This window comes from Lithobates pipiens, unplaced genomic scaffold (genome assembly GCF_037356315.1).
Source record: "Lithobates pipiens isolate NorthernLeopardFrog02 unplaced genomic scaffold, aLitPip1_a1.2 Scaffold_16, whole genome shotgun sequence".
In the NCBI taxonomy this organism is placed as follows: domain Eukaryota; kingdom Metazoa; phylum Chordata; class Amphibia; order Anura; family Ranidae; genus Lithobates; species Lithobates pipiens.
The window spans coordinates 394834337-394848903 of record NW_027507748.1 but is presented as its reverse complement, the minus strand read 5'-3'; the positions used below and the strand labels follow the sequence as shown (position 1 = coordinate 394848903).

The 14567-nt window shown below is 41.0% G+C and overlaps 1 protein-coding gene across 1 annotated transcript in view; it reads right to left on the bottom strand.

Moving 5' to 3' along the window:
* Positions 1-14567, bottom strand: part of LOC143983065 (uncharacterized) — a 695051-nt gene that overhangs the window by 39010 nt on the left and 641474 nt on the right. The window contains exon 98 of the mRNA XM_077482312.1: positions 646-803. Coding sequence (XP_077338438.1) covers positions 646-803 — 158 coding nt within the window. The remainder of the gene's footprint in view (positions 1-645; positions 804-14567) is intronic.

Here is a 14567-nt window from a genome sequence, read left to right as displayed (position 1 = left end):
TATTTGTGGACCATGCTAAGATAAACAGGGCAATAACTTCTCCGCAGAAGAAGATCTGAACAAATTAATGGGGTGGGCAACTAGATGGTAAATGAGGTTTAATGTAGAAAAATTTAAAATAATGCATTTGTGTGGCAAAAATATGAATGCAATTAGCTGTTGCAAAACTATAAGTCCCATCCTGCTTCTGTCTTGGTGTGATGCTTGTGGCCTTGCTATAGCCTTGCTATACCTCATGGGACTTGTAGTTATGCAACAGCTAGAGGTCCCCTAATTGAATATCCCTGCACTAAGGGGATAACCTCTGGGGGAATCTAGGATGGAAAAGGACCTGGGGGTCCTAGTAGATGATAGGCTCAGCAATGGCATGCAATGCCAAGCTGCTGCTAACAAAGCAAACAGAATATTGGCACACATTAAAAAAAGGGATTAACTCCAGGGATAAAGCAATAATTATCCCACTCTACAAGACTCTGGTCCGGCTGCACCTAGAGTATCCTGTCCAGTTCTGGGCACCAGTCCTCAGGAAGGATGTACTGAAAATGGAACGAGTACAAACAAGGGATGACATGTAAGATATAGAGTAACTATATTGACCTTAGGGTTTAGAGATGGTAGTCTCTATATTTCTGCAATATTACTTACTTCAAAAGTGGAAAGCTTCTTGAAGTTTTCTTTGCTGAATGCAAGAATGTTCCTGATGCATTAAAGCCAATTTCTGGATTTAAGATAACAGACACTTTTTTTAGCTGCCACTGTGTTATAGGTTTTGTGCCCAAGAAAGGGAGCCTCATCACACAACTCTGAAAAAATGAAAAAAGAAAAAAAACAAAATTTATAAAACTCAACTTTTTCCTTGTTTGAAGGGTTATTAATGTATATTTATAATTAATGTGTTTTGCCAGAAATATATATGGCAGCACACACTCGTAAAAAAATAATAATTACATGTAAAAATATACTGGCTCACCTAATGGGTTTTATCTATCAGTATATTTCTCTTGTCCAGCTTGGATGTCTCTTAACATATAACTATGTTCTCTGCAAAAAAAAAAACTATTTCCCTGACGTAGATGTGTGTTTTTATTCTCCTTTGCTACTTTAGAAAAATAGACAAACAAGTAAAGATGTCCTATGATGTGCAAGCTGTATATGGGAGACGCTTAGTATTCTACACACAAAAGCAATTGATCCATGTAATCTATGGACCACAATTTCAGATAAATCCCTGACTAGCTAAGATAGACAGTCCTAGGATTAGTACAAAAATAGAAGACTTAGGGTGCTGATCTTAAGTCAACAATGTGAGTCTTCTATCTGTTGCTTACCCTTCAACAACTCAAACATTAAATACAGACCACAGTTTTGCAATTGACATACATAATCACTTAATAAAATATAAAATATTGTAAAACACATATATAGCTAATTTACCACTTGCGAAAAGCACATAAACTCAGTTTAGCATTTCACTTATTTTGTAGAAATGATCATTTCTTTTCTTAGAACCATATTTCCCAAAGGGTTATGTTTGTGCTGCTTGGGGCACTAAAGGCCTAAAGGCAGTTGTTGCATGATTGAACATTATCCCTTAACAGCGCTGAACATAATCTCTCTGGAAGGCTATGATTACTTTAGATTTACACCAAAAACTTCTGTTCTTATTTCCTGTGTGTAAGGAAAAAAGGCTAAAGATATATGTAATGCTAAATAAGATAAAAAGACATTAATGATACATGTTGTTTCCTAGAATTATGTGGAATGTTGGAAGTTCAGAATGTAATCCATTGGTTAGAACTCTTAATTATTTCTAATATTTTCAGTTATTTATTACATAGTCAAATTATTTTAGGTATCAAAACTTCATTGTCATGACAACAGTTTGCAATATACTAGCTTCCATTTAAGACGTAAAGACCCTTACGTTAGGGTTTTTATGTTACATAGAATATATTCTGTGAATCAATTAACGCAGGTATTACAGACAAGTCTCAAAAGCAAAACTTAATACAAATATTAATCCCTAATCTAAGCCCTAGTATTAATCCCTATTCTACTCGCATACCTCACCTTGTGTCAGAAGTCTGAACACATCAATCTATTGTTCCCTCGCACATACATGTGAGGCTTTGTGTCACAAATCATGAATCAGACTGAGACATAAGTACAGTTAAATCACACTTAATAATAATTAAAAAAAGGTAAACAGAGTAAACGTAGTCAAAATATAGCCAGAGTTCAGGAACTGGAATGGACAGTCAGACAAGCCAAAACGTCAGGGAGCCAGAAGGAATGTCAGCCAAACAAGTCTTTAATAGGAAGACAGGAGAGCGTCTCTAGAGATGTGATCAAGGCAGAGGCAGAGATCATCTGGACTGGATGGTTTAAGTAGGCAGGACCGACAAGCAAAATCATCAACAGGTGAGTCACTGTGGAGATATAGGAGCTGGCAATTACCCGACAGCTGAGTGGCCAGCTCAGAGAAGGAAGGGCTGGGCCCAGCCCTGACAGGATCCCCTCCCCAGCGACCCCTCCCCCTTGGAGGACCACCAGGCATGAGGAGAAAAGTCTATGGAAATCACGGAGGAGGACAGCGGCAAGGATGGGACCCAAGAGCATTCCTCCGGACCGTACCCTTTCCAATGCACCAGGTACTGTATGCGCCCATGGAACCTATGGGAGTCAACAATGGACTGTACTTCATACTCCTCATGATTCTCAACCTGAACAGGGTGAGGACATGGCACAAGGTGGTAAAGCGGTTGCAGACGACCAAAGGTTTTAATAAGAAAACATGAAATACATTTGAGATATGCATATTAGAAGGAAGGTAAAATGGGTAAGCCACTGCATTAATCCTGCAAAGAATACGGAAAGGCCCAATAAACAGAGGTGCGAACTTCAGAGAGGGAATATGAAGTCAGAGGTTGCGAGATGACAGCCAGATCCTGTCCCCAACCTGGCAGGAAGGCGCAGGCAGGCATCTGCGGTAAGCATGGAGTCTGTACCTATCATTAGCATGTCACAAAGCCTCCTGTACTTGTGCTTAAGTGGAACAAAGACCCCGGAGATGCTCCTCTAATGCAGGGATACTCTGCAGAACAAAAGAGTCAGACAACATGGAAGGTGGGAAACCATAGTTCGCCATAAACGGGGACAATCGGGAAGCAGCATTCAAGGCACTATTGTGAGCAAACTCTGCACATGGTAAGAGGTCTGATCAGTTATTATGATGGTCAGAAATACAGCAATGTAGGAATTGATCCAATGACTGATTGGCTCGTTCTGTGGCCCCATTAGACTACGGAAGATACGTATAGAAGCAAGCAAGCTGAATTCCCAACTGTTCACAAAAGTCTCGCCAGAACCGAGACACAAACTGACTACCCCTATCCGAGACAACCACCTTGGGTAGCCCATGTAAGTGAAAGACCTCCCGAGTCAAGCCAGTTTCTTAGAACTTCTTAAGTGGAATACAGTGAGACATTTTCGAGAACCGGTCAACCACCATAAGGATAACTGTGTTGCCCTGGGAGTTGGATAACTCCACAATGAAATCCATAGGCAGGTGGGTCCAGGGCCTCTCTCCATTGGGTATGGGCTGTAGGAGACCCACTGGAAGGTGTCGTGGAGTCTTACTCTGAGCACACACAGAACAGGAATCTACTAATGCGGTTGCATCAGCACATAGACTAGGCCACCATAATTGTTGGGAAATGGCCCAAAACAGTTGATTCACCCAAATGAGAAGTGAGACTGGTGCAAACCATAGCCAGACTACGATCAGGAGGAATCACAGGAACCGGAACCAACTCCATCTTGGAAGTGGAGAAAATTGTTGTGACAAAGTGTCAGCCCTTACATTCTTAATACCGGGTAGGAATGAGACAATGTAATTGAAACTTGACAAGAAAAGAGCCCATTGTGCCCTTCTGGAAAGGAGGCATTTAGCCTCAGACAAGAATGTGAGATTCTTATGGTCAGTAAGAATGAGAACCGGCACAGTGGTACCTTCGAGGAGATGTCTCCATTCTTTCAGGGCTAAAATTATCGCTAACAGCTCTCTGTCCCCAATCTCATAATTGTACTCTGCAGGTCACAATTTCTTGGAAAAGTATCCACAAGGATGCATAGCACTCTCAGAGGTAGGACGTTGAGACAGAAGGTCGCCAACACCAGTCTCAGAATCATCAACCTCAAGGATAAAATATAACATAGGATCAGGATGTGCCAACACAGGAGCAGAAACAAAGGCAGCCTTGAGACTCTCAAAGGCCTTAATGGACTCTGGAGACCAACTCTGTGGGTTACCATCCTTTGTGGTCATATCAGTCAGGGGCTTGACCAGAGATGAGAGGTTACAAATAAACTTCCAATAAAAGTTGGCAAAACCAAGAAAATGCTACAGAGGATGTAAACTCATGGGTCGGGCCACTGTAGGATTGCTGAAAGTTTCTCTGGTCCATCAAAAAACTAGCAGTGGAAATTACATAACCCAGGAATTTAACCTGAATTCGCACTTCTCCAATTTACAACAGAGATCATTCTCTCTTTGTTTCTGAAGGACATGACAGACATCTGTGTGGTGGCTCTCCAAGGACTTGGAAAATATGAGGATATTGTCAAGATAAACTACCACACATAACTGCAACAGATCTCTGAGGACATCGTTAATAAACTCCTGGAAAACTGTTGGGGCCTTACAAAGGCCAAAAGGCATTACGAGATACTCATGATGGCCTGTTCTGTTATTAAACACAGTTTTCGACTCATCACCCTTCTTAATCCTCACAAGATTGTATGCCCCTCTCAAATCAAGTTTCGTGAAAACCCTTGCTCCCTTGAGGCAGTCAAATAACTCCATAATCAACAGAATCGGATAGGCATTCTTAATCATGAAACGATTGAGACCCCTATAATCCATACAAGGCCTCAGTTCACCACTTTTCTTCACAAAGAAGAAACCAGCACCAGCAGGAGTCAAGGATTCGAAGATGAAACCTCGAGAAAGTGCGTCTGCAACATGCTCCTCCATGGCCTTATCCTCCAAGACTGACAAAGGGTAAACCCGGCCACGAAGGGGTATGGCACCAGGGTGAAGGAAAATTGTGCAATAATACGTCTGGTATGGAGGCAAACTACTGGCTTGACCTTTGTCAAAGACATCGCTAAAATTGCGGTACTCCTCCAAAAGGGAGGAGAGTGAAGAGGTGCACAGGACCTTGGCTACCTTCTGGAAGCATGTCTCACTGCATTGTGGCGACCAGGAGAGAACCTCAGCACTGAGCCAATCAAAAGAGAGGCTGTGCCTCTGTAACCAAGGATAACCTATAACCAGCGGAAAAGGTGAGTAAAAAACTTGGAATTGGATTATCTCATGGTGAAGAGCCTCTACAGTCATGGACAACAGAATGGTCTCATGAGTCGCATGGACAGGTAGAGTTCTTCCATCAAGAGCCTCAATGGCAAGTGGAGTGTCAGGCAGTTGCAGCGGAATCGAGTGCTTTGATACAGAGGCAGTATCAATGAACAGGCCTGCAGTCATAGAGTGGATTAGAGCCTGTATCTCGACAGATGACTCAGCTCAAGAAAGGGTAACTGAAACCAGGGGCTTATCCATCTGGATAACTGGGTACAAAACAACCCCACCTAAGGTCTGTCCGTGACAGGACCTATAGGTTTGGAGTTCCCTGAACAGGTAGGACAAGACTTCAAAAAGTGACCTGCCTGGCCACAATAAAGGCAATCTCTCCCTCCTCCTAAAGGTTCTCTCATGCGCAGAGAGATGCATGAAATCCAAGCGCATGGGTTCACCTTCACTAACCGACTCGGTACCAGGAGGCATGGGAGGTGAGGGAGGCAAAGGTGGGACTGCAAAGGTCAGAGATAAATGTACAGGAGGCTTCCGCAAGCGCTCCTTAAAAGACAGTCTTTCTCTGAGTCTTGAGTCAATGAGGATGTGATCATTGTTTGCCAAACTGAGCAGAGCCTTAGTCAGTGAGGTAACCAAAAACCTGATGGTCACTCTGACAGAGCTCCAGTAGCAGGAACTGAGAAACTACTCAGGAGGGAAAGATGAATGCAGCAATGCACAGAGACATCCTTGATGAAAACCTGCAAACCTGCTCCAGAGTGCTCTGGACCTCAGACGGGGGTGAAGGTTCATCTTACAACAGTACAACAGTGCGGTCAGATGACGTTGTGCTGACAAAATGCGTAGGGTGTGGCCATAGGACACACACTCTCCTTCATAAGCTGTAGCGGCTGGTGGCTGTTTTAATTCATTGGCGTTTTCAATACAGTGTCAAATGTGAGTAAATTTCTCTTTTTAATAAACATATTATAGAAGCATTTTACACTATGGATATCCCTCTCTTCCTTTGAAAACTTGAATGATGTATTTCCAATGGCTGAAAAACGAACCTCCCAGGGAGACACCAGGCAGCGACACAGGGGCTTACACGGTGAAAGCAAGTCTACCCCTGCAGGGGCAGGGTATCTGGTGAGGGCAATATCATTACTTCACATTGGAAATACACAATGGGGGAATTTTCTTAAGAAGCGGTTATACCTTTTCTGCACAAGTCACTTGCAAGATTTTTTGGGATCTTTATTGGACTACAGACTTTTATATTAGCACTATTAATATTTATTGCATGTTCAGTGGACAGTTTTTCACTTACGTTATATGCACATGTGCACAAGTTTTGGTTGTGTATATTTAAATTTGGGTATTTATTTATATGCATGTATATTGACCTGAATATTGAATATATATTTTTTTTTTTCCGAAACCACCTACACCTTTATATATATATATATATTTTTTAAAAAGTCACTTCCATCACACTAATTATTACCTGACTAATTCAGTCTTATATTCAACACAAAGTAGCACATAGGCGTTTAATACTACTTTTAAAGTATTATTTTAAAGCTGAGAAATTATTTAACTTTAAGGTATAGCACCAAGTCTACTCCCCCTTTCTTGCACATTTTTTCCTCCCTATCAGGGAGGAGATATTAGATAGAGGTAGCTCATACCCTTTATATTTTTGTCTAGTCCATAGCGCAATCCCCCCCCCCCTTTTTTTTTACAAAGTCTGTGAATACTTATGTACATGTGTTTTTAACATTTTTTATTTTTAATAAATTTGCAAAGATTTCAAGCTTCAAACTTCTTTCATGTTGTCATTATGGGTTATTGTTTGTAGAATTTTGAGGAAAATAATTAATTTAATAAATTTTGGAATAAGGCTATAGCATAACAAAATGTGGAAAAAGTGAAGTGCTGTGAATACTTTCTGGATGCACTGTATATTGAGTGGACTTCACTGGTAGACTCACAAGGTATTTGTGGGACTTTGCGGGGGTACTAAGAAAAAGTCATAAGTGCAGAAGCAATTATAATTAAGTTCCATGCAACTTTAAAAAAAGTTACTGTTGTAACCAATCAGAAGTCAGTTTTATTTTGTGAAACTATGCCACAAAAAAGACAGCTGAAATCAAATAGGTGACTGTACATAATATTTCCCCTCTACATTCCATTAGTTTTTACAGCTCAGCCACAATGTCCGTGCCAGTGATTTGAAATATTGATTCCAAATTTGTTCACTGCGTATGCTGTCAAACTCTGGCTAAAACATTTGAAATCACAAAATTGATTGTTCAGTAAAAAAAAACAATAATGTGCTTTTTATTAAGTCAATCTCTTTGCCTTGCATGAAATAACCTCTCTTGGCTAAAGAGCATGGCAAATTATCATGCTCAAAGAGGTAGCTGAGGCGTAATTTTCGATGTTTATTTAAAAGTAAGCTCTTTATTTACACATGAAATAATGCGTATTTCCATATTTTCCTCAAATGCCTAATTACTTATAAATGTGTACTAACATGAGCATTATCTTTCGTTATACATTCACTACTTCTGCTTGTTTGCTGATAGAGGACCTAACAGATGGGTATTTTAGCATAACGGTGACTGATGTAGAAAAGATTATACAGTTCTGCCGTCCCAGATATTTTTACGCATGATATGGAAAAGCTCAAAGAAAAAGAACAGAATGATAGGCTGAGCTCTGGCAGTAGAATAGGATGAAGAAGAAAGTATTCATATGAATAAATCAGAAAAGAATTTCAACTGTTAAGTGAACTGTTTTCTAAAAATCAAAATATAGACAAGCATAGCGTTCAAATGATCTAGTTTTCTTCCTTATAAAGTCATCTGATTTTGTTAATTCTTTAAGAATCATTATATCCTTTGGGTATTTGCTTTTGCCATATGTGTAGACTATAAGGAACACTGTTAGCCCACGTACACACAGTCGGAGATTTTGGCAACCAAATCCGTCGGATTTTGTCCGTCGGATTTAGTCCGACGGATTGTGTCCGAAACTGTTGCATGCACACGGTCGGGCCAAGTTGTCTGATTTAGCGGTTGCCAAGAACGCGGTGACGTAAGCCATGTACAGCGGGACTAGAAAAAGGAGGTTCAGCACCACGTCCGGCACCCTTTGGGCTTCTTCTGCTGATCTCATGTTTTAGTAGAAGTTTGGTGAGAGACGATTCGCGCTTTTCAGATTAGTGATTCAGATCGCTACCGCTCTTCAGTTTGTGCTTGTCTTTGCGTATCTGATAATCAGTGCGTGCAGTCATTAAGTATTTGCTTCTCATTGTGGACTATATCTTGGTATAGTACACTTTGAAAGGCATTTTTTATTGTCTGCTTGCTTCTGCTATTCAGGTCGTCCTTTCAGGCCTTGCTGTTTATCAGTGCTTTCTGGTGTCCGTTCTGACCAGTTGACCGTTTTCCAAACATGTTTCGTCTACGTACTCATCGTACAGTTTGTGCTGTGTAGGGGTTCTTACTTTGACACAAGCCCAATCCATGAACAGGGCGGGGGGGGGGGGGGGGGCGTTTGTGGCCCAAGAATTGGTTGCGCCAGTGTCACCAGTTCTCCCACATGCCTTTGCTCCGTGAGATCCGCGAGAATAATCCTGATCATTTCTGGATTATTCTCAGGATGACGGACCCCGTTTTTCACTGTCTGCTGGCTTTGCTCACCCCTTATATCACCAGGCAGGATACCTGCATGTGGCAAGCCATCACTCTGGAGCAGAAGCTCATCGCCACGTTGCGCTACTTGGCGACAGGGAGAAGCCTTCAGGACCTCAGGTTCTCTACAGGCATCTCCCCCCAGGCTCTGGGGATCATTATTCCAGAGACCTGTTCTGCCATCATTCAGCTCCTGCTGAAGGACTATATTATGCATATTTTTTGCCTTAAACATCACATTCTATGTATTTCATGATTGCTAATGTCTTGCATTTCTTTCCTCATTCCCTAATTACCATCATTGCAATATGCTCTAATTCATATGCTCTGCCCCTTTGTCCTCATGCAGATTTGCCTCACTAACTTCCCCACCATGCTCTTCTTGGCCCCTAAAACTATAGTCTAGTCACTTAACAATGTCTTTTGGCAGCTCCATAGTATTGCTTTACCCTAAACACCCCCTAAAATCTCTACAAATGTGATGTGTGTGCTTCAATTCATGCAAAGTGCAAAAAATTGGAAAGAAATACTGCGCTAAAAAATTATAAAAAACAAATCAAAATATCTAAAAGCTGCGATTAATACGATGTGATACACACCTATAAATCATATAAATCAAAAATTTTAACCGCGCTCTTACATATAGTAAATCTTAATACAAAAAATTAACATCCAAAAATTATAAGAAAAACATATGAACAATAATACTGTGTATACACCATAAATAACCAAAATCTAGTGACAAAATACACAATATATACAAATAAGTGAATGGAAAAAATAAGCTAGAAAAAAATATTTTTTAAATTCATGCAATAATAAAGTGCAAAAAATTTGTATAAACAATCACAGATACTATAAACAAAGTGCTCAAAAAATGTGTATAAACAACAGTTCCTCATAAAGATGTTATCATGAGCATAACAGTCCAATAAAAGGAAATGTTTCTTCCGAAGAAATCCTGTGCAGGTGTAATAAAAAAGATTTCCTTCACCAACACCGTGCTGAAAGTAGCAGGAATGCACGCTTACCAAATCTCAAATCAAATGGGCATTTGTTATCAGAAATCTCAAGGGGTCATCGCACCGGAGCACCAACTCATTTTTCACACGGTTGAACCATTCATAAAAGGTAAGTAGAAACTCCCATAGCGTAAATCCGTAAACAAAATCTTTTATTCAATTATAAAAAACATACTCACAAACATAAAGGTCAAATCAGCGTTAAAAAAGCCGGCCGGCAAAGCGATCGCCCAAATGTCACGTGATTTGCGTTCAGCACGTCAAGACCACCCTACGTACGTTTCGCCATATGTGGCATTGTCTGGGGCATGGGTGACACGCTGACGCATCACGTTTTATATACATAAACTGGAACCAAGCCTCGTTCTGAGCTGAGGGGAGAAAACCGGAAATAGCAGAAACTGGAAGTGCGTCATACTAACATGGCAGCCACATGATACCACAGGCTCCATGTTAGGTGAGGGAAAAGGTAATAAAACGGTATTAAAGGCTAATAAAAGGTAAAATGGCTAATGAAAAAAGCGGCAATATCAAAAAATGGGAAATAGCGGAAACTGGAAGTGCGTCATACTAACATGGCAGCCTCATGATACTACGGGCTCCATGTTGGATGAAGGCAAGGGTAAAAACTAATGGAAAAACGAAAATATCAAAAACCATAAATTTTTTTTTACTATTTAAGGGGCAAAAATTTCTAAGTTATAAAAATATAAAAATACAGAAATTACATAAATGTAAAAAAAATTAAATAAAAAATAATAAACAATGCTTCCACGTATAAAAATCTAATTATATAAAGAAGAAAACTAAAATAAAGATAAAAAAGAAAAATATATATACCTCATCCTGCCATCAGCTCAAATCGAGTTAACATAATCTAAAACCTTCAACAAATAATAACATAAACCCCACATAGATTTATATCTACCAAAGAAAATGGGTCATGAATTGTCTATAAAAGCATTGATGTCAACATCTACATTGAGCCCAAATGGGGTATAACATTTAATTTTATGGATCCAGGCCATCTCTAATCTTGATATGCCCCTAACCACAGAGCCTCCTCTCCAGGGCAAATTAAATTTATCTATACCCAAGAATATGGTTTTAGCTGGATTCTTATCATGGCATTCTAAATAATGCCTAGATACAGAATGCTTTGGGAAGCCATTAATAATGTTAGTGATGTGTTCATTTAAATGCACGTTGAGTGCCCTTTTAGTCCTCCCAACGTATTGTAGCCCACATGGGCATTGCAACAAATAAACCACCCTTTTGATTTTTTTGTGATATATATACATTTTTTGTCATATGCCTTTTTTTGACTTGTGGCGTCTGTGGAAGTTTATGGTGTGGACCATTCTTCTTTCAAACAGCATGTTAAAGACAACGTTACGCGGCCATCAGGTTAATTAGGTATATTTTGAGGTTTTGTTTTTGTTTTTTAGTACGAAACTAATGACATCCTGTGGCTCCCATGTCGGCATTTTAATTATGCCGATATGCGGCCATTAGGCTATTTCGGTACGTTTTGACTTTTATCACTGCCCTTAAACAATATGAAGTTTTTGATATTCTGTGGCCGTTATGTTGATATGATGCACTTCCGGGTCTTTGGGGCCTCCGAAATACGGCCATTGAATCAATCTAGTAAGTTTAGATTGGTATTTTAGCCTTCATCCAACATGGAGCCTATGTTGCTGTATGGCTGCCATGTTGGTATGACGCACTTCCGGTTTTTGATATTTTCGTTTTTTCCATTAGTTTTTACCCTTGCCTTCATCCAATATGGAGCCCTTAGTATCATGAGGCTGCCATGTTAGTATGACGCACTTCCAGTTTCCGCTATTTCCCGTTTTTTTATATTGCCGCTTTTTTCATTAGCCATTTTACCTTTCATTAGCCTAATACCTTTGCCCTCACCTAACATGGAGCCTGTGGTATCATGTGGCTACCATGTTAGTATGACGCACTTCCGGTTTCTGCTATTTCCGGTTTTCTCCCCTCAGCTCAGAACGAGGCTTGGTTCCAGTTTATGTATATAAAAAGTGATGCATCAGCGCGTCGCCCATGCCCCAGACGACGCCACATATGGCGAAACGTACGTAGGGTGGTCTTGACATGCTTGAGGCAAATCACGTGACATTTGGGCGTTCGCTTTGCCGGCCGGCTTTTTTAAGGCTGATTTGACCTTTATGTTTGTGAGTATGTTTTTTATAATTGAATAAAAGATTTTGTTTATGGATTTACGCTATGGGGAGTTTCTACTTGCCTTTTATGAATGGTTCAACCGTGTGAAAAAACGAGTTGGTGCTCCAGTGCGATGACCCCTTGAGATTTCTGATAACAAATGCCCATTTGATTTGAGATTTGGTAAGCGTTCATTCCTACTACTTTCAGCACGGTGTTGGTGAAGGAAATCTTTTTTATTACACCTGCACAGGATTTCTTCGGAAGAAACATTTCCTTTTATTGGACTGTTATGCTCATGATTACCGTATATACTCGAGTATAGGTCGATCCGAATATAAGCCGAGGCCCCTAATTTACCACAAAAAAACTGGGAAAACTTATTGACTCGTGTATAAGCCGAGGGTGAGACATCCCTGTGTCCCGTCCATCCCTGTGTCCATCCCTGTGTCCCGTCCATCCCTGTGTCCATCCCTGTGTCCCGTCCATCCCTGTGTCCATCCCTGTGTCCCGTCCATCCCTGTGTCCCGTCCATCGCTGTGTCCCGTCCATCGCTGTGTCCCGTCCATCGCTGTGTTCCGTCCATCGCTGTGTCCCGTCCATCGCTGTGTCCTGTCCATCGCTGTGTCCATCCCTGCCTACCTGTGCCAATCTGCAGCCTCTGTGTGCCATGCCGCACCTCTCCTCTTCGTCTGACAGACGGCGGCCATTCCACTGTTCAAAAGCCACACCTCTCTGTCTGTGATAGGTGGAACACTCAATTTCCCAGCAGTCAGTGTTCCGCCTATCACGGACATCCTCTCATCCTCGTCCGTAGTATGAGAATGAGCGGATGTCCGTGATAGGCGGAACACTGACTGCTGGGAAATTGAGTGTTCCACCTACCGCAGACAGGGAGGCGCGGCTTTTGAATAGTGGAATGGCCGCCGTCTGTCTACCTGATCTCCGTGACTCGAGTATAAGCCGAGGGGGGCACTTTCAGCCTAAAAAAAGGGGCTGAAAATCTCGGCTTATACTCGAGTATATACGGTACATCTTTATGAGGAACTGTTGTTTATACACATTTTTTGAGCACTTTGTTTATAGTATCTGTGATTGTTTATACACATTTTGTGCACTTTATTATTGCATGAATTTAAAAAATATTTTTTTCTAGCTTATTTTTTCCATTCACTTATTTGTATATATTGTGTATTTTGTCACTAGATTTTGGTTATTTATGGTGTATACACAGTATTATTGTTCATATGTTTTTCTTATAATTTTTGGGTGTTAATTTTTTGTATTAAGATTTACTATATGTAAGAGCGCGGTTAAAAATTTTAATTCATGCAAAGTGACCTTTTTTGGTTTTTTGGAGTTGTGCCAAACTCATTAGGAACCCCCCTCTCCCCAACTGCTACCTCAGCTGATAGCAATCTTCTATCTGATGACTTGACCCAACCCAATACACACTCTAAATACCTTTATCATGATCACATTAAGGCTGGGTTCACACTCGAGCGGGTACGAGAACCGGATGTGATTCGCACCGCACTGCAGTGCAAATCACATCTGATCTCTGTGCGATGCGAGTTCAGCCATACAGATAGTATGGCTGAATTCGCATCGCACCCGCCGCAAACTCGCACAGGACCCTTTTTTTGGTCCGCAGCAGAATCGGATCGCATGGGTGTTCACACCATGCGATCCGATTCCTGTCCGAGTTTGCAGATCGCACTGCGATATGCGAACTGATCTGGGGGTGTCATTAAGGTTTCACTGACACTCCCAGCAGTCCGCATAGGGCAGTGTGAACTGCCGGCAGGAGGCATGCGATGCGGGAACCCGCCGCGGATTCGCGGCGTTCCCGCATCGCTTCAGTGTGAACCCAGCCTTATGGACAAATTCACCAAAGCATGTAGTGTAAGGGCCTGCCTCAATACTTTCAAATGCTATTTTTATTTTTTAAACACATTAATTTTCTTGCTATGTAATAGCAGAATGTCAAAATGTCCTTCCATTTTGTTATTATGACACTTCTTACCTGTCCGGTGGGCTGCCAATAGTGTAACTAAGGAGGGGCTTCCCAAAGTATCACACATTATTTAGGCATTCAGCTCTCAATCAAGTGGAGAGCGTTACCTGTCCTAAAAATCCCCCCTCATTTTTTAGCAAGGGCCCATCAGATGGGGGGATGGGGGGGGGGGGTTACGACTCTCATAAGGAGACCTTATACTTTAGGCATTAAATACTCATTTCAAAAAATGTTATACTAATTTTGCCAAAAAAGTGGGTGTCTAATCTGCATGCAATGTTGAT